The 22171-nt window shown below is 46.0% G+C and overlaps 1 protein-coding gene across 2 annotated transcripts in view; it reads right to left on the bottom strand.

Annotated features, from left to right (window-relative positions):
- The window catches only part of LOC106591923 (sorting nexin-30), a 63608-nt gene extending 43502 nt beyond the window's left edge, over positions 1-20106 (bottom strand). For both annotated transcript variants that reach the window (XM_045694194.1, XM_045694197.1), the window contains exon 1: positions 19810-20106. In XM_045694194.1, coding sequence (XP_045550150.1) covers positions 19810-19950 — 141 coding nt within the window. In that variant the 5' untranslated portion in view covers positions 19951-20106. The remainder of the gene's footprint in view (positions 1-19809) is intronic.
- Between the last annotated feature and the right edge of the window lie 2065 nt (positions 20107-22171).

Here is a 22171-nt window from a genome sequence, read left to right as displayed (position 1 = left end):
CTGTAGAGAGAACGAGGTGATGGAGGACAGACTGGTGGAGGAGCTGTAGAGAGAACGAGGTGATGGAGGACAGACTGGTGGAGGAGCTGTAGAGAGAACGAGGTGATGGAGGACAGACTGGTGGAGGAGCTGTAGAGAGAACGAGGTGATGGAGGACAGACTGGTGGAGGAGCTGTAGAGAGAACGAGGTGATGGAGGACAGACTGGTGGAGGAGCTGTAGAGAGAACGAGGTGATGGAGGACAGACTGGTGGAGGAGCTGTAGAGAGAACGAGGTGATGGAGGACAGACTGGTGGAGGAGCTGTAGAGAGAACGAGGTGATGGAGGACAGACTGGTGGAGGAGCTGTAGAGAGAACGAGGTGATGGAGGACAGACTGGTGGAGGAGCTGTAGAGAGAACGAGGTGATGGAGGACAGACTGGTGGAGGAGCTGTAGAGAGAACGAGGTGATGGAGGACAGACTGGTGGAGGAGCTGTAGAGAGAACGAGGTGATGGAGGACAGACTGGTGGAGGAGCTGTAGAGAGAACGAGGTGATGGAGGACAGACTGGTGGAGGAGCTGTAGAGAGAACGAGGTGATGGAGGACAGACTGGTGGAGGAGCTGTAGAGAGAACGAGGTGATGGAGGACAGACTGGTGGAGGAGCTGTAGAGAGAACGAGGTGATGGAGGACAGACTGGTGGAGGAGCTGTAGAGAGAACGAGGTGATGGAGGACAGACTGGTGGAGGAGCTGTAGAGAGAACGAGGTGATGGAGGACAGACTGGTGGAGGAGCTGTAGAGAGAACGAGGTGATGGAGGACAGACTGGTGGAGGAGCTGTAGAGAGAACGAGGTGATGGAGGACAGACTGGTGGAGGAGCTGTAGAGAGAACGAGGTGATGGAGGACAGACTGGTGGAGGAGCTGTAGAGAGAACGAGGTGATGGAGGACAGACTGGTGGAGGAGCTGTAGAGAGAACGAGGTGATGGAGGACAGACTGGTGGAGGAGCTGTAGAGAGAACGAGGTGATGGAGGACAGACTGGTGGAGGAGCTGTAGAGAGAACGAGGTGATGGAGGACAGACTGGTGGAGGAGCTGTAGAGAGAACGAGGTGATGGAGGACAGACTGGTGGAGGAGCTGTAGAGAGAACGAGGTGATGGAGGACAGACTGGTGGAGGAGCTGTAGAGAGAACGAGGTGATGGAGGACAGACTGGTGGAGGAGCTGTAGAGAGAACGAGGTGATGGAGGACAGACTGGTGGAGGAGCTGTAGAGAGAACGAGGTGATGGAGGACAGACTGGTGGAGGAGCTGTAGAGAGAACGAGGTGATGGAGGACAGACTGGTGGAGGAGCTGTAGAGAGAACGAGGTGATGGAGGACAGACTGGTGGAGGAGCTGTAGAGAGAACGAGGTGATGGAGGACAGACTGGTGGAGGAGCTGTAGAGAGAACGAGGTGATGGAGGACAGACTGGTGGAGGAGCTGTAGAGAGAACGAGGTGATGGAGGACAGACTGGTGGAGGAGCTGTAGAGAGAACGAGGTGATGGAGGACAGACTGGTGGAGGAGCTGTAGAGAGAACGAGGTGATGGAGGACAGACTGGTGGAGGAGCTGTAGAGAGAACGAGGTGATGGAGGACAGACTGGTGGAGGAGCTGTAGAGAGAACGAGGTGATGGAGGACAGACTGGTGGAGGAGCTGTAGAGAGAACGAGGTGATGGAGGACAGACTGGTGGAGGAGCTGTAGAGAGAACGAGGTGATGGAGGACAGACTGGTGGAGGAGCTGTAGAGAGAACGAGGTGATGGAGGACAGACTGGTGGAGGAGCTGTAGAGAGAACGAGGTGATGGAGGACAGACTGGTGGAGGAGCTGTAGAGAGAACGAGGTGATGGAGGACAGACTGGTGGAGGAGCTGTAGAGAGAACGAGGTGATGGAGGACAGACTGGTGGAGGAGCTGTAGAGAGAACGAGGTGATGGAGGACAGACTGGTGGAGGAGCTGTAGAGAGAACGAGGTGATGGAGGACAGACTGGTGGAGGAGCTGTAGAGAGAACGAGGTGATGGAGGACAGACTGGTGGAGGAGCTGTAGAGAGAACGAGGTGATGGAGGACAGACTGGTGGAGGAGCTGTAGAGAGAACGAGGTGATGGAGGACAGACTGGTGGAGGAGCTGTAGAGAGAACGAGGTGATGGAGGACAGACTGGTGGAGGAGCTGTAGAGAGAACGAGGTGATGGAGGACAGACTGGTGGAGGAGCTGTAGAGAGAACGAGGTGATGGAGGACAGACTGGTGGAGGAGCTGTAGAGAGAACGAGGTGATGGAGGACAGACTGGTGGAGGAGCTGTAGAGAGAACGAGGTGATGGAGGACAGACTGGTGGAGGAGCTGTAGAGAGAACGAGGTGATGGAGGACAGACTGGTGGAGGAGCTGTAGAGAGAACGAGGTGATGGAGGACAGACTGGTGGAGGAGCTGTAGAGAGAACGAGGTGATGGAGGACAGACTGGTGGAGGAGCTGTAGAGAGAACGAGGTGATGGAGGACAGACTGGTGGAGGAGCTGTAGAGAGAACGAGGTGATGGAGGACAGACTGGTGGAGGAGCTGTAGAGAGAACGAGGTGATGGAGGACAGACTGGTGGAGGAGCTGTAGAGAGAACGAGGTGATGGAGGACAGACTGGTGGAGGAGCTGTAGAGAGAACGAGGTGATGGAGGACAGACTGGTGGAGGAGCTGTAGAGAGAACGAGGTGATGGAGGACAGACTGGTGGAGGAGCTGTAGAGAGAACGAGGTGATGGAGGACAGACTGGTGGAGGAGCTGTAGAGAGAACGAGGTGATGGAGGACAGACTGGTGGAGGAGCTGTAGAGAGAACGAGGTGATGGAGGACAGACTGGTGGAGGAGCTGTAGAGAGAACGAGGTGATGGAGGACAGACTGGTGGAGGAGCTGTAGAGAGAACGAGGTGATGGAGGACAGACTGGTGGAGGAGCTGTAGAGAGAACGAGGTGATGGAGGACAGACTGGTGGAGGAGCTGTAGAGAGAACGAGGTGAGGGAGGACAGACTGGTGGAGCCGTAGAGAGAACGAGGTGATGGAGGACAGACTGGTGGAGGAGCTGTAGAGAGAACGAGGTGATGGAGGACAGACTGGTGGAGGAGCTGTAGAGAGAACGAGGTGATGGAGGACAGACTGGTGGAGGAGCTGTAGAGAGAACGAGGTGATGGAGGACAGACTGGTGGAGGAGCTGTAGAGAGAACGAGGTGATGGAGGACAGACTGTTGGAGGAGCTGTAGAGAGAACGAGGTGATGGAGGACAGACTGTTGGAGGAGCTGTAGAGAGAACGAGGTGATGGAGGACAGACTGTTGGAGGAGCTGTAGAGAGAACGAGGTGATGGAGGACAGACTGGTGGAGGAGCTGTAGAGAGAACGAGGTGATGGAGGACAGACTGGTGGAGGAGCTGTAGAGAGAACGAGGTGATGGAGGACAGACTGGTGGAGGAGCTGTAGAGAGAACGAGGTGATGGAGGACAGACTGGTGGAGGAGCTGTAGAGAGAACGAGGTGATGGAGGACAGACTGGTGGAGGAGCTGTAGAGAGAACGAGGTGATGGAGGACAGACTGGTGGAGGAGCTGTAGAGAGAACGAGGTGATGGAGGACAGACTGGTGGAGGAGCTGTAGAGAGAACGAGGTGATGGAGGACAGACTGGTGGAGGAGCTGTAGAGAGAACGAGGTGATGGAGGACAGACTGGTGGAGGAGCCGTAGAGAGAACGAGGTGATGGAGGACAGACTGGTGGAGGAGCTGTAGAGAGAACGAGGTGATGGAGGACAGACTGGTGGAGGAGCTGTAGAGAGAACGAGGTGATGGAGGACAGACTGGTGGAGGAGCTGTAGAGAGAACGAGGTGATGGAGGACAGACTGGTGGAGGAGCTGTAGAGAGAACGAGTTGATGGAGGACAGACTGGTGGAGGAGCTGTAGAGAGAACGAGGTGATGGAGGACAGACTGGTGGAGGAGCTGTAGAGAGAACGAGGTGATGGAGGACAGACTGGAGGAGGAGCTGTAGAGAGAACGAGGTGATGGAGGACAGACTGGTGGAGGAGCTGTAGAGAGAACGAGGTGATGGAGGACAGACTGGTGGAGGAGCTGTAGAGAGAACGAGGTGATGGAGGACAGACTGGTGGAGGAGCTGTAGAGAGAACGAGGTGATGGAGGACAGACTGGTGGTGGAGCCGTAGAGAGAACGAGGTGATGGAGGACAGACTGGTGGAGGAGCTGTAGAGAGAACGAGGTGATGGAGGACAGACTGGTGGAGGAGCTGTAGAGAGAACGAGGTGATGGAGGACAGACTGGTGGAGGAGCTGTAGAGAGAACGAGGTGATGGAGGACAGACTGGTGGAGGAGCTGTAGAGAGAACGAGGTGATGGAGGACAGACTGGTGGAGGAGCTGTAGAGAGAACGAGGTGATGGAGGACAGACTGGTGGAGGAGCTGTAGAGAGAACGAGGTGATGGAGGACAGACTGGTGGAGGAGCTGTAGAGAGAACGAGGTGATGGAGGACAGACTGGTGGAGGAGCTGTAGAGAGAACGAGGTGATGGAGGACAGACTGGTGGAGGAGCTGTAGAGAGAACGAGGTGATGGAGGACAGACTGGTGGAGGAGCTGTAGAGAGAACGAGGTGATGGAGGACAGACTGGTGGAGGAGCTGTAGAGAGAACGAGGTGATGGAGGACAGACTGGTGGAGGAGCTGTAGAGAGAACGAGGTGATGGAGGACAGACTGGTGGAGGAGCTGTAGAGAGAACGAGGTGATGGAGGACAGACTGGTGGAGGAGCTGTAGAGAGAACGAGGTGATGGAGGACAGACTGGTGGAGGAGCTGTAGAGAGAACGAGGTGATGGAGGACAGACTGGTGGAGGAGCTGTAGAGAGAACGAGGTGATGGAGGACAGACTGGAGGAGGAGCTGTAGAGAGAACGAGGTGATGGAGGACAGACTGGTGGAGGAGCTGTAGAGAGAACGAGGTGATGGAGGACAGACTGGTGGAGGAGCTGTAGAGAGAACGAGGTGATGGAGGACAGACTGGTGGTGGAGCCGTAGAGAGAACGAGGTGATGGAGGACAGACTGGTGGAGGAGCTGTAGAGAGAACGAGGTGATGGAGGACAGACTGGTGGAGGAGCTGTAGAGAGAACGAGGTGATGGAGGACAGACTGGTGGAGGAGCTGTAGAGAGAACGAGGTGATGGAGGACAGACTGGTGGAGGAGCTGTAGAGAGAACGAGGTGATGGAGGACAGACTGGTGGAGGAGCTGTAGAGAGAACGAGGTGATGGAGGACAGACTGGTGGAGGAGCTGTAGAGAGAACGAGGTGATGGAGGACAGACTGGTGGAGGAGCTGTAGAGAGAACGAGGTGATGGAGGACATACTGGAGGAGCTGTAGAGAGAACGAGGTGATGGAGGACAGACTGGTGGAGGAGCTGTAGAGAGAACGAGGTGATGGAGGACAGACTGGTGGAGGAGCTGTAGAGAGAACGAGGTGATGGAGGACAGACTGGTGGAGGAGCTGTAGAGAGAACGAGGTGATGGAGGACAGACTGGTGGAGGAGCCGTAGAGAGAACGAGGTGATGGAGGACATACTGGAGGAGCTGTAGAGAGAACGAGGTGATGGAGGACTATATGGACTTGTTTTTATTCTACAGAGTGAATTGGAGGTAATAGACAACTTGTTTAAGTTGAAAAGGCAGCTGTGCTCCCTCTAGTTATTTGTGTCTTAATGATTGAATCAAACACTGTGCTTAAAGCATCAGACAAGCTCAGTGCATATGGCTGATTTTTTTTAAACACATAGGATGTGTCAATATATGGAAAAAGACACTTTTTAAAATGTAGTCCAATTGGTGGAAAGAATAGACGACTCTTGGTCGACCAACATTTTTTTGTAGGGGGACAGCCCTAATGTGCAGAAACACCATCATTAACATGATAGGATGTTAATTGCTTAATTAACTCAAGAACCACACCTGTGTGGAAGCACCTGCTTTTCAATATACTCAGTATCCTTCATTTCCTCAAGATTAAAAACAGAGCTCTACTACGGGCCTTGGTCAAAACAGAGCCCTACTACGGGCCTTGGTCAAAACAGAGCCCTACTACGGGCCTTGGTCAAAACAGAGCCCTACTACGGGCCTTGGTCAAAACAGAGCCCTACTACGGGCCTTGGTCAAAACAGAGCCCTACTACGGGCCTTGGTCAAAACAGAGCCCTACTACGGGCCTTGGTCAAAACAGAGCCCTACTACGGGCCTTGGTCAAAACAGAGCCCTACTACGGGCCTTGGTCAAAACAGAGCCCTACTACGGGCCTTGGTCAAAACAGAGCCCTACTACGGGCCTTGGTCAAAACAGAGCCCTACTACGGGCCTTGGTCAAAACAGAGCCCTACTACGGGCCTTGGTCAAAACAGAGCCCTACTACGGGCCTTGGTCAAAACAGAGCCCTACTACGGGCCTTGGTCAAAACAGAGCCCTACTACGGGCCTTGGTCAAAACAGAGCCCTACTACGGGCCTTGGTCAAAACAGAGCCCTACGGGCCTTGGTCAAAACAGAGCCCTACGGGCCTTGGTCAAAACAGAGCCCTACTACGGGCCTTGGTCAAAACAGAGCCCTACGGGCCTTGGTCAAAACAGAGCCCTACGGGCCTTGGTCAAAACAGAGCCCTACGGGCCTTGGTCAAAACAGAGCCGATGGTAAACTACGATAACAAATGAACACGTTCTTGAAAGGCTTTCTTTATGTTCAGTCCAGTGATTTATGGAGAGATGGTTTATGAACAGCCTAATTCCTCTAGACCTAGGAGGGAGCATTAGGAATGCATTGCACTGTGGAACGCCAGGAATGCTTCAACCAAGATTATGGGTAGGTTTGCCGGACACGGATTAAGGCCTATGCCTGGAATAAAAAACACGCTCAAAGGGACAAGCTCTTTTGAAAATGCTTTCTCGTATAGGATAAGTCTCAGCTTCTACCTCCAAGCCATAAGACTCCTGAACAGCTAATCAAAGGGCTACCCAGACCCCTCTTTTACACTGCTGCTACTCTGTTTATTATCTATACAGTCACTTTAACTCTACCTACATGTTACCTCAATTACCTCGACTAACCAGTGCCCCCACACATTGACTCTGTACCGTAATACCCTGTATATAGCCTCCACATTGACTCTGTACCGGTACCCCCTGTATATAGCCTCCACATTGACTCTGTACCGGTACCCCCTGTATATAGCCTCCACATTGACTCTGTACCGGTACCCCCTGTATATAGCCTCCACATTGACTCTGTACCGGTACCCCCTGTATATAGCCTCCACATTGACTCTGTACCGGTACCCCCTGTATATAGCCTCCACATTGACTCTGTACCGGTACCCCCTGTATATAGCCTCCACATTGACTCTGTACCGGTACCCCCTGTATATAGCCTCCACATTGACTCTGTACCGTAACACCCTGTATATAGCCTCCACATTGACTATGTACCGGTACCACCCTGTATATAGCCTCCACATTGACTCTGTACCGTAATACCCTGTATATAGCCTCCACATTGACTCTGTACCGGTACACCCTGTATATAGCCTCCACATTGACTCTGTACCGGTACCCCCTGTATATAGCCTCCACATTGACTCTGTACCGGTACCCCCTGTATATAGCCTCCACATTGACTCTGTACCGTAATACCCTATATATAGCCTCCACATTGACTCTGTACCGTAATACCCTGTATATAATCTAGCTATTATTAAGGTCTACTACACCTGTTGTATTCAGCATTTCACTGTAATGTCTACTACACCTGTTGTATTCAGCATTTCACCGTAAGGTCTACTACACCTGTTGTATTCAGCATTTCACTGTGAGGTCTACTACACCTGTTGTATTCAGCATTTCACTGTAAGGTCTACTACACCTGTTGTATTCAGCATTTCACTGTAAGGTCTACTACACCTGTTGTATTCAGCATTTCACTGTGAGGTCTACTACACCTGTTGTATTCAGCATTTCACTGTAAGGTCTACTACACCTGTTGTATTCAGCATTTCACTGTAAGGTCTACTACACCTGTTGTATTCAGCATTTCACTGTGAGGTCTACTACACCTGTTGTATTCAGCATTTCACTGTGAGGTCTACTACACCTGTTGTATTCAGCATTTCACTGTGAGGTCTACTACACCTGTTGTATTCAGCATTTCACTGTGAGGTCTACTACACCTGTTGTATTCAGCATTTCACTGTAAGGTCTACTACACCTGTTGTATTCAGCATTTCACTGTGAGGTCTACTACACCTGTTGTATTCAGCATTTCACTGTGAGGTCTACTACACCTGTTGTATTCAGCATTTCACTGTGAGGTCTGCTACACCTGTTGTATTCAGCATTTCACTGTGAGGTCTACTACACCTGTTGTATTCAGCATTTCACTGTGAGGTCTACTACACCTGTTGTATTCAGCATTTCACTGTGAGGTCTGCTACACCTGTTGTATTCAGCATTTCACTGTGAGGTCTACTACACCTGTTGTATTCAGCATTTCACTGTGAGGTCTACTACACCTGTTGTATTCAGCATTTCACTGTGAGGTCTACTACACCTGTTGTATTCAGCATTTCACTGTGAGGTCTACTACACCTGTTGTATTCAGCATTTCACTGTGAGGTCTAATACACCTGTTGTATTCAGCATTTCAATGTGAGGTCTACACCTGTTGTATTCAGCATTTCACTGTAAGGTCTACTACACCTGTTGTATTCAGCATTTCACTGTGAGGTCTGCTACACCTGTTGTATTCAGCATTTCACTGTGAGGTCTACTACACCTGTTGTATTCAGCATTTCACTGTAAGGTCTACTACACCTGTTGTATTCAGCATTTCACTGTGAGGTCTACTACACCTGTTGTATTCAGCATTTCACTGTGAGGTCTACTACACCTGTTGTATTCAGCATTTCACTGTGAGGTCTACTACACCTGTTGTATTCAGCATTTCACTGTGAGGTCTAATACACCTGTTGTATTCAGCATTTCAATGTGAGGTCTACACCTGTTGTATTCAGCATTTCACTGTAAGGTCTACTACACCTGTTGTATTCAGCATTTCACTGTGAGGTCTACTACACCTGTTGTATTCAGCATTTCACTGTGAGGTCTACTACACCTGTTGTATTCAGCATTTCACTGTAAGGTCTACTACACCTGTTGTATTCAGCATTTCACTGTGAGGTCTACTACACCTGTTGTATTCAGCATTTCACTGTAAGGTCTACTACACCTGTTGTATTCAGCATTTCACTGTGAGGTCTACTACACCTGTTGTATTCAGCATTTCACTGTGAGGTCTACTACACCTGTTGTATTCAGCATTTCACTGTAAGGTCTACTACACCTGTTGTATTCAGCATTTCACTGTGAGGTCTACTACACCTGTTGTATTCAGCATTTCACTGTGAGGTCTACTACACCTGTTGTATTCAGCATTTCACTGTGAGGTCTACTACACCTGTTGTATTCAGCATTTCACTGTAAGGTCTACACCTGTTGTATTCAGCATTTCACTGTGAGGTCTACACCTGTTGTATTCAGCATTTCACTGTGAGTTGTAATACACCTGTAGTATTCAGCATTTCACTGTAAGGTCTACTACACCTGTTGTATTCAGCATTTCACTGTGAGGTCTACTACACCTGTTGTATTCAGCATTTCACTGTGAGGTCTACCTACACCTGTTGTATTCAGCATTTCACTGTAAGGTCTACTACACCTGTTGTATTCATTATTTCACTGTGAGGTCTACTACACCTGTTGTATTCAGCATTTCACTGTGAGGTCTACTACACCTGTTGTATTCAGCATTTCACTGTGAGGTCTACTACACCTGTTGTATTCAGCATTTCACTGTGAGGTCTACTACACCTGTTGTATTCAGCATTTCACGGTGAGGTCTACTACACCTGTTGTATTCAGCATTTCACGGTGAGGTCTACTACACCTGTTGTATTCAGCATTTCACTGTAAGGTCTGCTACACCTGTTGTATTCAGCATTTCACTGTAAGGTCTACTACACCTGTTGTATTCAGCATTTCACTGTGAGGTCTACTACACCTGTTGTATTCAGCATTTCACTGTGAGGTCTGCTACACCTGTTGTATTCAGCATTTCACTGTGAGGTCTGCTACACCTGTTGTATTCAGCATTTCACTGTGAGGTCTACTACACCTGGTGTATTCAGCATTTCACTGTAAGGTCTACTACACCTGGTGTATTCAGCATTTCACTGTGAGGTCTACTACACCTGTTGTATTCAGCATTTCACTGTAAGGTCTACCTACACCTGTTGTATTCAGCATTTCACTGTGAGGTCTACTACACCTGTTGTATTCAGCATTTCACTGTGAGGTCTACTACACCTGTTATATTCAGCATTTCACTGTAAGGTCTACTACACCTGTTGTATTCAGCATTTCACTGTAAGGTCTACTACACCTGTTGTATTCAGCATTTCACTTTGAGGTCTACTACACCTGTTGTATAAGGCATTTCACTGTAAGGTCTACTACACCTGTTGTATTCAGCATTTCACTGTGAGGTCTACTACACCTGTTGTATTCAGCATTTCACTGTAAGGTCTACTACACCTGTTGTATTCAGCATTTCACTGTGAGGTCTACTACACCTGTTGTATTCAGCATTTCACTGTAAGGTCTACTACACCTGTTGTATTCAGCATTTCACTGTGAGTTCTACTACACCTGTTGTATTCAGCATTTCACTGTGAGGTCTACTACACCTGTTGTATTCAGCATTTCACTGTAAGGTCTACTACAGCTGTTGTATTCAGCATTTCACTGTGAGGTCTACTACACCTGTTGTATTCAGCATTTCACTGTAAGGTCTACTACACCTGCTGTATTCAGCATTTCACTGTAAGGTCTACTACACCTGTTGTATTCAGCATTTCACTGTGAGGTCTACTACACCTGTTGTATTCAGCATTTCACTGTGAGGTCTACTACACCTGTTGTATTCAGCATTTCACTGTAAGGTCTACTACACCTGTTGTATTCAGCATTTCACTGTGAGGTCTACTACACCTGTTGTATTCAGCATTTCACTGTAAGGTCTACTACACCTGTTGTATTCAGCATTTCACTGTGAGGTCTACACCTGTTGTATTCAGCATTTCACTGTAAGGTCTACTACACCTGTTGTATTCAGCATTTCACTGTAAGGTCTACTACACCTGTTGTATTCAGCATTTCACTGTGAGGTCTACTACACCTGTTGTATTCAGCATTTCACTGTGAGGTCTGCTACACCTGTTGTATTCAGCATTTCACTGTGAGGTCTACTACACCTGTTGTATTCAGCATTTCACTGTGAGGTATACTACACCTGTTGTATTTAGCATTTCACTGTGAGGTCTACACCTGTTGTATTCAGCATTTCACTGTAAGGTCTACTACACCTGTTGTATTCAGCATTTCACTGTAAGGTCTACTACACCTGTTGTATTCAGCATTTCACTGTGAGGTCTACTACACCTGTTGTATTCAGCATTTCACTGTAAGGTCTACTACACCTGTTGTATTCAGCATTTCACTGTGAGGTCTACTACACCTGTTGTATTCAGCATTTCACTGTAAGGTCTACTACACCTGTTGTATTCAGCATTTCACTGTGAGTTCTACTACACCTGTTGTATTCAGCATTTCACTGTGAGGTCTACTACAACTGTTGTATTCAGCATTTCACTGTAAGGTCTACTACACCTGTTGTATTCAGCATTTCACTGTGAGGTCTACTACACCTGTTGTAATCAGCATTTCACTGTGAGGTCTACTACACCTGTTGTATTCAGCATTTCACTGTAAGGTCTACTACACCTGTTGTATTCAGCATTTCACTGTGAGGTCTACTACACCTGTTGTATTCAGCATTTCACTGTGAGGTCTACTACACCTGTTGTATTCAGCATTTCACTGTAAGGTCTACTACACCTGTTGTATTCAGCATTTCACTGTGAGGTCTACTACACCTGTTGTATTCAGCATTTCACTGTGAGGTCTGCTACACCTGTTGTATTCAGCATTTCACTGTGAGGTCTGCTACACCTGTTGTATTCAGCATTTCACTGTGAGGTCTACTACACCTGTTGTATTCAGCATTTCACTGTAAGGTCTACTACACCTGTTGTATTCAGCATTTCACTGTGAGGTCTGCTACACCTGTTGTATTCAGCATTTCACTGTGAGGTCTACTACACCTGTTGTGTTCAGCATTTCACTGTAAGGTCTACTACACCTGTTGTATTCAGCATTTCACTGTAAGGTCTACTACACCTGTTGTATTCAGCATTTCACTGTAAGGTCTACTACACCTGTTGTATTCAGCATTTCACTGTGAGGTCTACTACACCTGGTGTATTCAGCATTTCACTGTAAGGTCTACTACACCTGGTGTATTCAGCATTTCACTGTGAGGTCTACTACACCTGTTGTATTCAGCATTTCACTGTAAGGTCTACCTACACCTGTTGTATTCAGCATTTCACTGTGAGGTCTACTACACCTGTTGTATTCAGCATTTCACTGTGAGGTCTACTACACCTGTTGTATTCAGCATTTCACTGTAAGGTCTACTACACCTGTTGTATTCAGCATTTCACTGTGAGTTGTACTACACCTGTTGTATTCAGCATTTCACTGTGAGGTCTACTACACCTGTTGTATTCAGCATTTCACTGTAAGGTCTACTACACCTGTTGTATTCAGCATTTCACTGTGAGGTCTACTACACCTGTTGTATTCAGCATTTCACTGTGAGGTCTACTACACCTGTTGTATTCAGCATTTCACTGTGAGGTCTACTACACCTGTTGTATTCAGCATTTCACTGTGAGTTGTACTACACCTGTTGTATTCAGCATTTCACTGTGAGGTCTACTACACCTGTTGTATTCAGCATTTCACTGTAAGGTCTACTACACCTGTTGTATTCAGCATTTCACTGTGAGGTCTACTACACCTGTTGTATTCAGCATTTCACTGTAAGGTCTACTACACCTGTTATATTCAGCATTTCACTGTAAGGTCTACTACACCTGTTGTATTCAGCATTTCACTGTAAGGTCTACTACACCTGTTGTATTCAGCATTTCACTTTGAGGTCTACTACACCTGTTGTATAAGGCATTTCACTGTAAGGTCTACTACACCTGTTGTATTCAGCATTTCACTGTGAGGTCTACTACACCTGTTGTATTCAGCATTTCACTGTAAGGTCTACTACACCTGTTGTATTCAGCATTTCACTGTGAGGTCTACTACACCTGTTGTATTCAGCATTTCACTGTAAGGTCTACTACACCTGTTGTATTCAGCATTTCACTGTGAGTTCTACTACACCTGTTGTATTCAGCATTTCACTGTGAGGTCTACTACACCTGTTGTATTCAGCATTTCACTGTAAGGTCTACTACACCTGTTGTATTCAGCATTTCACTGTGAGGTCTACTACACCTGTTGTATTCAGCATTTCACTGTAAGGTCTACTACACCTGCTGTATTCAGCATTTCACTGTAAGGTCTACTACACCTGTTGTATTCAGCATTTCACTGTGAGGTCTACTACACCTGTTGTATTCAGCATTTCACTGTGAGGTCTACTACACCTGTTGTATTCAGCATTTCACTGTAAGGTCTACTACACCTGTTGTATTCAGCATTTCACTGTGAGGTCTACTACACCTGTTGTATTCAGCATTTCACTGTAAGGTCTACTACACCTGTTGTATTCAGCATTTCACTGTGAGGTCTACTACACCTGTTGTATTCAGCATTTCACTGTAAGGTCTACTACACCTGTTGTATTCAGCATTTCACTGTGAGGTCTACTACACCTGTTGTATTCAGCATTTCACTGTGAGGTCTACTACACCTGTTGTATTCAGCATTTCACTGTGAGGTCTACTACATCTGTTGTATTCAGCATTTCACTGTGAGGTCTACACCTGTTGTATTCAGCATTTCACTGTAAGGTCTACTACACCTGTTGTATTCAGCATTTCACTGTGAGGTATACTACACCTGTTGTATTCAGCATTTCACTGTAAGGTCTACCTACACCTGTTGTATTCTGCATTTCACTGTGAGGTCTACTACACCTGTTGTATTCAGCATTTCACTGTAAGGTCTACTACACCTGTTGTATTCAGCATTTCACTGTGAGGTCTACTACACCTGTTGTATTCAGCATTTCACTGTAAGGTCTACTACACCTGTTGTATTCAGCATTTCACTGTGAGGTCTACTACACCTGTTGTATTCAGCATTTCACTGTGAGGTCTGCTACACCTGTTGTATTCAGCATTTCACTGTAAGGTCTACTACACCTGTTGTATTCAGCATTTCACTGTAAGGTCTACTACACCTGTTGTATTCAGCATTTCACTGTGAGGTCTACTACACCTGTTGTATTCAGCATTTCACTGTAAGGTCTACTACACCTGTTGTATTCAGCATTTCACTGTGAGGTCTACTACACCTGTTGTATTCAGCATTTCACTGTAAGGTCTACTACACCTGTTGTATTCAGCATTTCACTGTGAGTTCTACTACACCTGTTGTATTCAGCATTTCACTGTGAGGTCTACTACAACTGTTGTATTCAGCATTTCACTGTAAGGTCTACTACACCTGTTGTATTCAGCATTTCACTGTGAGGTCTACTACACCTGTTGTATTCAGCATTTCACTGTAAGGTCTACTACACCTGTTGTATTCAGCATTTCACTGTGAGGTCTACTACACCTGTTGTATTCAGCATTTCACTGTGAGGTCTACTACACCTGTTGTATTCAGCATTTCACTGTGAGGTCTACTACACCTGTTGTATTCGGCATTTCACTGTGAGGTCTACTACACCTGTTGTATTCAGCATTTCACTGTAAGGTCTACTACACCTGTAGTATTCAGCATTTCACTATGAGGTCTACTACACCTGTTGTATCCTGCATTTCACTGTGAGGTCTACTACACCTGTTGTATTCAGCATTTCACTGTGAGGTCTGCTACACCTGTTGTATTCAGCATTTCACTGTGAGGTCTACTACACCTGTTGTATTCAGCATTTCACTGTGAGGTCTACTACACCTGTTGTATTCAGCATTTCACTGTGAGGTCTACTACACCTGTTGTATTCAGCATTTCACTGTGAGGTCTACTACACCTGTTGTATTCAGCATTTCACTGTAAGGTCTACTACACCTGTTGTATTCAGCATTTCACTGTAAGGTCTACTACACCTGTTGTATTCAGCATTTCACTGTAAGGTCTACTACACCTGTTGTATTCAGCATTTCACTGTAAGGTCTACTACACCTGTTGTATTCAGCATTTCACTGTAAGGTCTACTACACCTGTTGTATTCAGCGTTTCACTGTAAGGTCTACTACACCTGTTGTATTCAGCATTTCACTGTGAGGTCTACTACACCTGTTGTATTCAGCATTTCACTGTGAGGTCTGCTACACCTGTTGTATTCAGCATTTCACTGTGAGGTCTGCTACACCTGTTGTATTCAGCATTTCACTGTGAGGTCTACTACACCTGTTGTATTCAGCATTTCACTGTAAGGTCTACTACACCTGTTGTATTCAGCATTTCACTGTGAGGTCTGCTACACCTGTTGTATTCAGCATTTCACTGTGAGGTCTACTACACCTGTTGTGTTCAGCATTTCACTGTAAGGTCTACTACACCTGTTGTATTCAGCATTTCACTGTAAGGTCTACTACACCTGTTGTATTCAGCATTTCACTGTAAGGTCTACTACACCTGTTGTATTCAGCATTTCACTGTGAGGTCTACTACACCTGGTGTATTCAGCATTTAACTGTAAGGTCTACTACACCTGGTGTATTCAGCATTTCACTGTGAGGTCTACTACACCTGTTGTATTCAGCATTTCACTGTAAGGTCTACCTACACCTGTTGTATTCAGCATTTCACTGTGAGGTCTACTACACCTGTTGTATTCAGCATTTCACTGTGAGGTCTACTACACCTGTTGTATTCAGCATTTCACTGTAAGGTCTACTACACCTGTTGTATTCAGCATTTCACTGTGAGTTGTACTACACCTGTTGTATTCAGCATTTCACTGTGAGGTCTACTACACCTGTTGTATTCAGCATTTCACTGTAAGGTCTACTACACCTGTTGTATTCAGCATTTCACTGTGAGGTCTACTACACCTGTTGTATTCAGCATTTCACTGTGAGGTCTACTACACCTGTTGTATTCAGCATTTCACTGTGAGGTCTACTACACCTGTTGTATTCAGCATTTCACTGTGAGTTGTACTACACCTGTTGTATTCAGCATTTCACTGTGAGGTCTACTACACCTGTTGTATTCAGCATTTCACTGTAAGGTCTACTACACCTGTTGTATTCAGCATTTCACTGTGAGGTCTACTACACCTGTTGTATTCAGCATTTCACTGTAAGGTCTACTACACCTGTTATATTCAGCATTTCACTGTAAGGTCTACTACACCTGTTGTATTCAGCATTTCACTGTAAGGTCTACTACACCTGTTGTATTCAGCATTTCACTTTGAGGTCTACTACACCTGTTGTATAAGGCATTTCACTGTAAGGTCTACTACACCTGTTGTATTCAGCATTTCACTGTGAGGTCTACTACACCTGTTGTATTCAGCATTTCACTGTAAGGTCTACTACACCTGTTGTATTCAGCATTTCACTGTGAGGTCTACTACACCTGTTGTATTCAGCATTTCACTGTAAGGTCTACTACACCTGTTGTATTCAGCATTTCACTGTGAGTTCTACTACACCTGTTGTATTCAGCATTTCACTGTGAGGTCTACTACACCTGTTGTATTCAGCATTTCACTGTAAGGTCTACTACACCTGTTGTATTCAGCATTTCACTGTGAGGTCTACTACACCTGTTGTATTCAGCATTTCACTGTAAGGTCTACTACACCTGCTGTATTCAGCATTTCACTGTAAGGTCTACTACACCTGTTGTATTCAGCATTTCACTGTGAGGTCTACTACACCTGTTGTATTCAGCATTTCACTGTGAGGTCTACTACACCTGTTGTATTCAGCATTTCACTGTAAGGTCTACTACACCTGTTGTATTCAGCATTTCACTGTGAGGTCTACTACACCTGTTGTATTCAGCATTTCACTGTAAGGTCTACTACACCTGTTGTATTCAGCATTTCACTGTGAGGTCTACTACACCTGTTGTATTCAGCATTTCACTGTAAGGTCTACTACACCTGTTGTATTCAGCATTTCACTGTGAGGTCTACTACACCTGTTGTATTCAGCATTTCACTGTGAGGTCTACTACACCTGTTGTATTCAGCATTTCACTGTGAGGTCTACTACATCTGTTGTATTCAGCATTTCACTGTGAGGTCTACACCTGTTGTATTCAGCATTTCACTGTAAGGTCTACTACACCTGTTGTATTCAGCATTTCACTGTGAGGTATACTACACCTGTTGTATTCAGCATTTCACTGTAAGGTCTACCTACACCTGTTGTATTCTGCATTTCACTGTGAGGTCTACTACACCTGTTGTATTCAGCATTTCACTGTAAGGTCTACTACACCTGTTGTATTCAGCATTTCACTGTAAGGTCTACTACACCTGTTGTATTCAGCATTTCACTGTAAGGTCTACTACACCTGTTGTATTCAGCATTTCACTGTGAGGTCTACTACACCTGTTGTATTCAGCATTTCACTGTGAGGTCTACTACACCTGTTGTATTCAGCATTTCACTGTAAGGTCTACTACACCTGTTGTATTCAGCGTTTCACTGTGAGGTCTACTACACCTGTTGTATTCAGCGTTTCACTGTGAGGTCTACTACACCTGTTGTATTCAGCATTTCACTGTAAGGTCTACTACACCTGTTGTATTCAGCATTTCACTGTGAGGTCTACTACACCTGTTGTATTCAGCATTTCACTGTAAGGTCTACCTACACCTGTTGTATTCAGCATTTCACTGTGAGGTCTACTACACCTGTTGTATTCAGCATTTCACTGTAAGGTCTACTACACCTGTTGTATTCAGCATTTCACTGTGAGGTCTACTACACCTGTTGTATTCAGCATTTCACTGTGAGGTCTACTACACCTGTTGTATTCAGCATTTCACTGTGAGGTCTACTACACCTGTTGTATTCAGCATTTCACTGTGAGGTCTACTACACCTGTTGTATTCAGCATTTCACTGTGAGGTCTACTACACCTGTTGTATTCAGCATTTCACTGTGAGGTCTACTACACCTGTTGTATTCGGCATTTTACTGTGAGATCTACTACACCTGTTGTATTCAGCATTTCACTGTGAGGTCTACTACACCTGTTGTATTCAGCATTTCACTGAGAGGTCTACTACACCTGTTGTATTCAGCATTTCACTGTAAGGTCTACTACACCTGTTGTATTCAGCATTTCACTGTGAGGTCTACTACACCTGTTGTATTCAGCATTTCACTGTGAGGTCTACTACACCTGTTGTATTCAGCATTTCACTGTGAGGTCTACTACACCTGTTGTATTCAGCATTTCTCTGTAAGGTCTACTACACCTGTTGTATTCAGCATTTCACTGTGAGGTCTACACATGTTGTATTCAGCATTTCACTGTGAGGTCTACTACACCTGTTGTATTCAGCATTTCACTGTGAGGTCTGAGTAGCGAAGTCATATAGTGATCTACTTCTCTTGCTATTTGTAAACATCCTCTATCTCCTGGCAGGCTACAGCTTGTCTTGGACATGGCCCCATTTTCACTACACACATTATGATACAACAAGTTATACACACAGTAAACAATCCCCCATAGAGAGCACAGGATGTGGCCAAACGGCACCCTGTTCCCTATGTAGTTCACTACTTTTTGAGGGCTCTGGTCAAAAGTAGTGCACTATATTGGGAATCAGGTGCCATTTGTGGCCACAGCCCATGAGAACGAGATGTCCCTGAGGAAAACACAGCGCCGTTGTCAAGCTGCTCATGACTGGCACGGACAGCCCACTCTGAAGCCACCTACAGTATCACAAAACCAGCTCAACTGTCTAGGGCTGTTTGTTTATGTGTGTTTATGTTTTAAATACCACTGCTTTGTAGAAATAGCATGGGTTTTAAAAACGACAACATCTGCTCTGTATCAACAACAGACTGAAAGCTCTTCCAATCTGGACCTGGTATTCATTTGTATTAGGCTGCGTATGATATGGTTATCTTGAGTTCTTTACAAACTACTGGTAGAAGGAATCTCCAGCTTGAAGACCCCGTCTTTATCTATCCTGTGATCAGAAAACCTTCGGCATGGATTAATTTACAAAATGTTATAGAGTTAAACAATGTTTTGTTAGGTCATATACAGTCACAACAAGCATCTATAGTTGATGCCATATGGAGAATTCACTGAATCTCTGTAGCTTCAAGTTATCAGTAGAAATCAGTCTCCCAACAGCTCTGTCCCCAGATCTATTACATGTCTACAGGATAAACTGATAAAAAAAAATGTCATATTCGAAAAGATATTTGTGGTTTGGTGAAACAGATGAGCGTTCAGAAGAAGAAAAAAAAAAATCAGAAAACATTTGATAACCATGTTAGTCGGTTATTATCCTAAACCCGTGTTAGGACCAAAATATCTAAACAACTAGTTAACATATTTATCTATCTATCTATATATTTATCATACCTTCTCTCCAATGCTGCTGGTGATGTTCCTGACATCTGGACTGGGTGTGAGAGCAGCCTCCTCGGCTCCGAGCGGATGGCAGATCTCTTGAATGGGTTTTTGTCCCGATGATGCCAGTGATTTAGGGGTGCCAGCACTCATTGTGCAAGAGACGGGAAACCGAGAACCGATTTAACGGAAAATCTCTTCGTTTTTTTTATTTTTTGGCCTGGAATTATGGTTTGTTTTGTGATTATTTCCAATCCCGTGTATCAAATGCTGAACCCGCTGGCTGCATCCACACAACTGTCAGGTGACTCGCACCGGAAGTAAAATAACAGTACCGGAAGTAATACAACGCTTGAGCCAGAGGGTGCGTTCGAGTGGATCACTTTTGTCAATTCGGGTGACAATCGTTGGTCACATCCTTTCAAAGTGTGTTGCATTATTGGGATAAAATTGTCCCACTTGCACCTACATGTCCACTGCATGAACAATACAACCACCAGGGGCGGCAGGTATCCTAGTGGTTAGAGCGTTGAGTCTGTAACCCAAAGGTTGATGATCAAGTCCCCGAGCTAACAAAGTAAAAATCTGTTGCTCTGCCTCTGGACAAGGCGGTTAACTCATTATTCCTAGGCTGTCATTGTAAATAAGAATTTATTCTTCACTTACTTGCCTAGTTAAATAAACGTGATCAGAAGTTTTGACTGCACATTTTCTGCAGTTGCTCCTCACCAGCTGCAACTTGAAGCCATTGCCTGCATTGTGGAAGGCACTAATTGTCAATCAATCGTAAGTGTTTTTGTTAAACCGATGTGAACGGGACCATAGACATGACTGAAACAGAAAGCAGCTTGGCGGGAAAGAGGTATTCTGGAGAGAGATGTGCCTTGTGCATCTGAGCCACAATCCCCATATTCTAGGACTGTGTCAATCCCCATATTCTAGGACTGTGTCAATCCCCATATTCTAGGACTGTGTCAATCCCCATATTCTTGGACTGCGTCAATCCCCATATTCTAGGACTGTGTCAATCCCCATATTCTTGGACTGTGTCAATCCCCACGGCCTCCTAATGGATTAGTCCACTGAGACAGGCACAAACCAGGCAGCTGTCTCTTGTGCCATGAAAGAAAAATCTTGTTTTCAATATGGACCACTTTTGTCACACAGTATTTCATATAGAGCACCCAAACAGTAGCTGTGCGTGGGCAAAATCACTAGGGAAGCCAAGCCCCCCCCCAAATCACTAGGGAAGCCAAGCCCCCCCCCAAATCACTAGGGAAGCCAAGCCCCCCCCCAAATCACTAGGGAAGCCAAGCCCCCCCCCCAAATCACTAGGGAAGCCAAGCCCCCCCCAAATCACTAGGGAAGCCAAGCCCCCCCCCAAATCACTAGGGAAGCCAAGCCCCCCCCAAATCACTAGGGAAGCCAAGCCCCCCCCTCCCCCCAAATCACTAGGGAAGCCAAGCCCCCCCCCAAATCACTAGGGAAGCCAAGCCCCCCCCCCAAATCACTAGGGAAGCCAAGCCCCCCCCCAAATCACTAGGGAAGCCAAGCCCCCCCAAATCACTAGGGAAGCCAAGCCCCCCCCCAAATCACTAGGGAAGCCAAGCCCCCCCCCAAATCACTAGGGAAGCCAAGCCCCACCCCCCAAATCACTAGGGAAGCCAAGCCCCCCCCAAATCACTAGGGAAGCCAAGCCCCTGTCGTCCCCTTATGCCATAGTTTGTACATCTCAACTGTCAGTAGAAACAACATTTGTTTAAGCAAGTCAGCCATATGTTTTTTTTTTTAACAAAAGCAGTAAAAGAGGCTGAATGAACTGTTTCGCTGCCCGACTGGGCTCTGCTGATAACCAGGTGTAGCAGTGGTAAGGATTCACTCCGTGGTGCTGAAAATAAAAGCTCTGCTGTTGGGACAGATTTATGTAGAGCAGTAGAGTGAGAGGCACTTACAGAAGTTGCACACATGGAGAACATTTTTAGTAGCCTAGGGTCCGGGAAAAATGTGGCCTTTTATAAACACATTTCATGCAATTCTATTTAATTTTACATGACCAGAGACTTTTTTTTATACCGCATAAATGATCAAAATGGCAGACTACTTTGACACTGACAAACTGAGATCATTAAAAACGACCTTGTCTTGAATCCATCAATAACCCGGGCCTAGGTGTGTGGAGAAACATATTGTAGGCTACAATATGAGGAAGGAAATTATAGTCCTAAAAATGCTTTCCAGTTTCACTTGCTGGTGATGGCCGACACACTCGTGCCAAAGTCTTTCTCTCTTGTAAAACAATATTTTGGAAGTTGATGTAATATAAAATATATTGGTAGCCTACAGCATCGTGTTCTCTTTTCAGCAGGAGCCATTT

This window comes from Salmo salar, chromosome ssa01 (assembly GCF_905237065.1).
Source record: "Salmo salar chromosome ssa01, Ssal_v3.1, whole genome shotgun sequence".
Classification (NCBI taxonomy): domain Eukaryota; kingdom Metazoa; phylum Chordata; class Actinopteri; order Salmoniformes; family Salmonidae; genus Salmo; species Salmo salar.
Note: the sequence above shows the minus strand (reverse complement) of the source record. Positions and strands in the feature narration are given on the sequence as shown.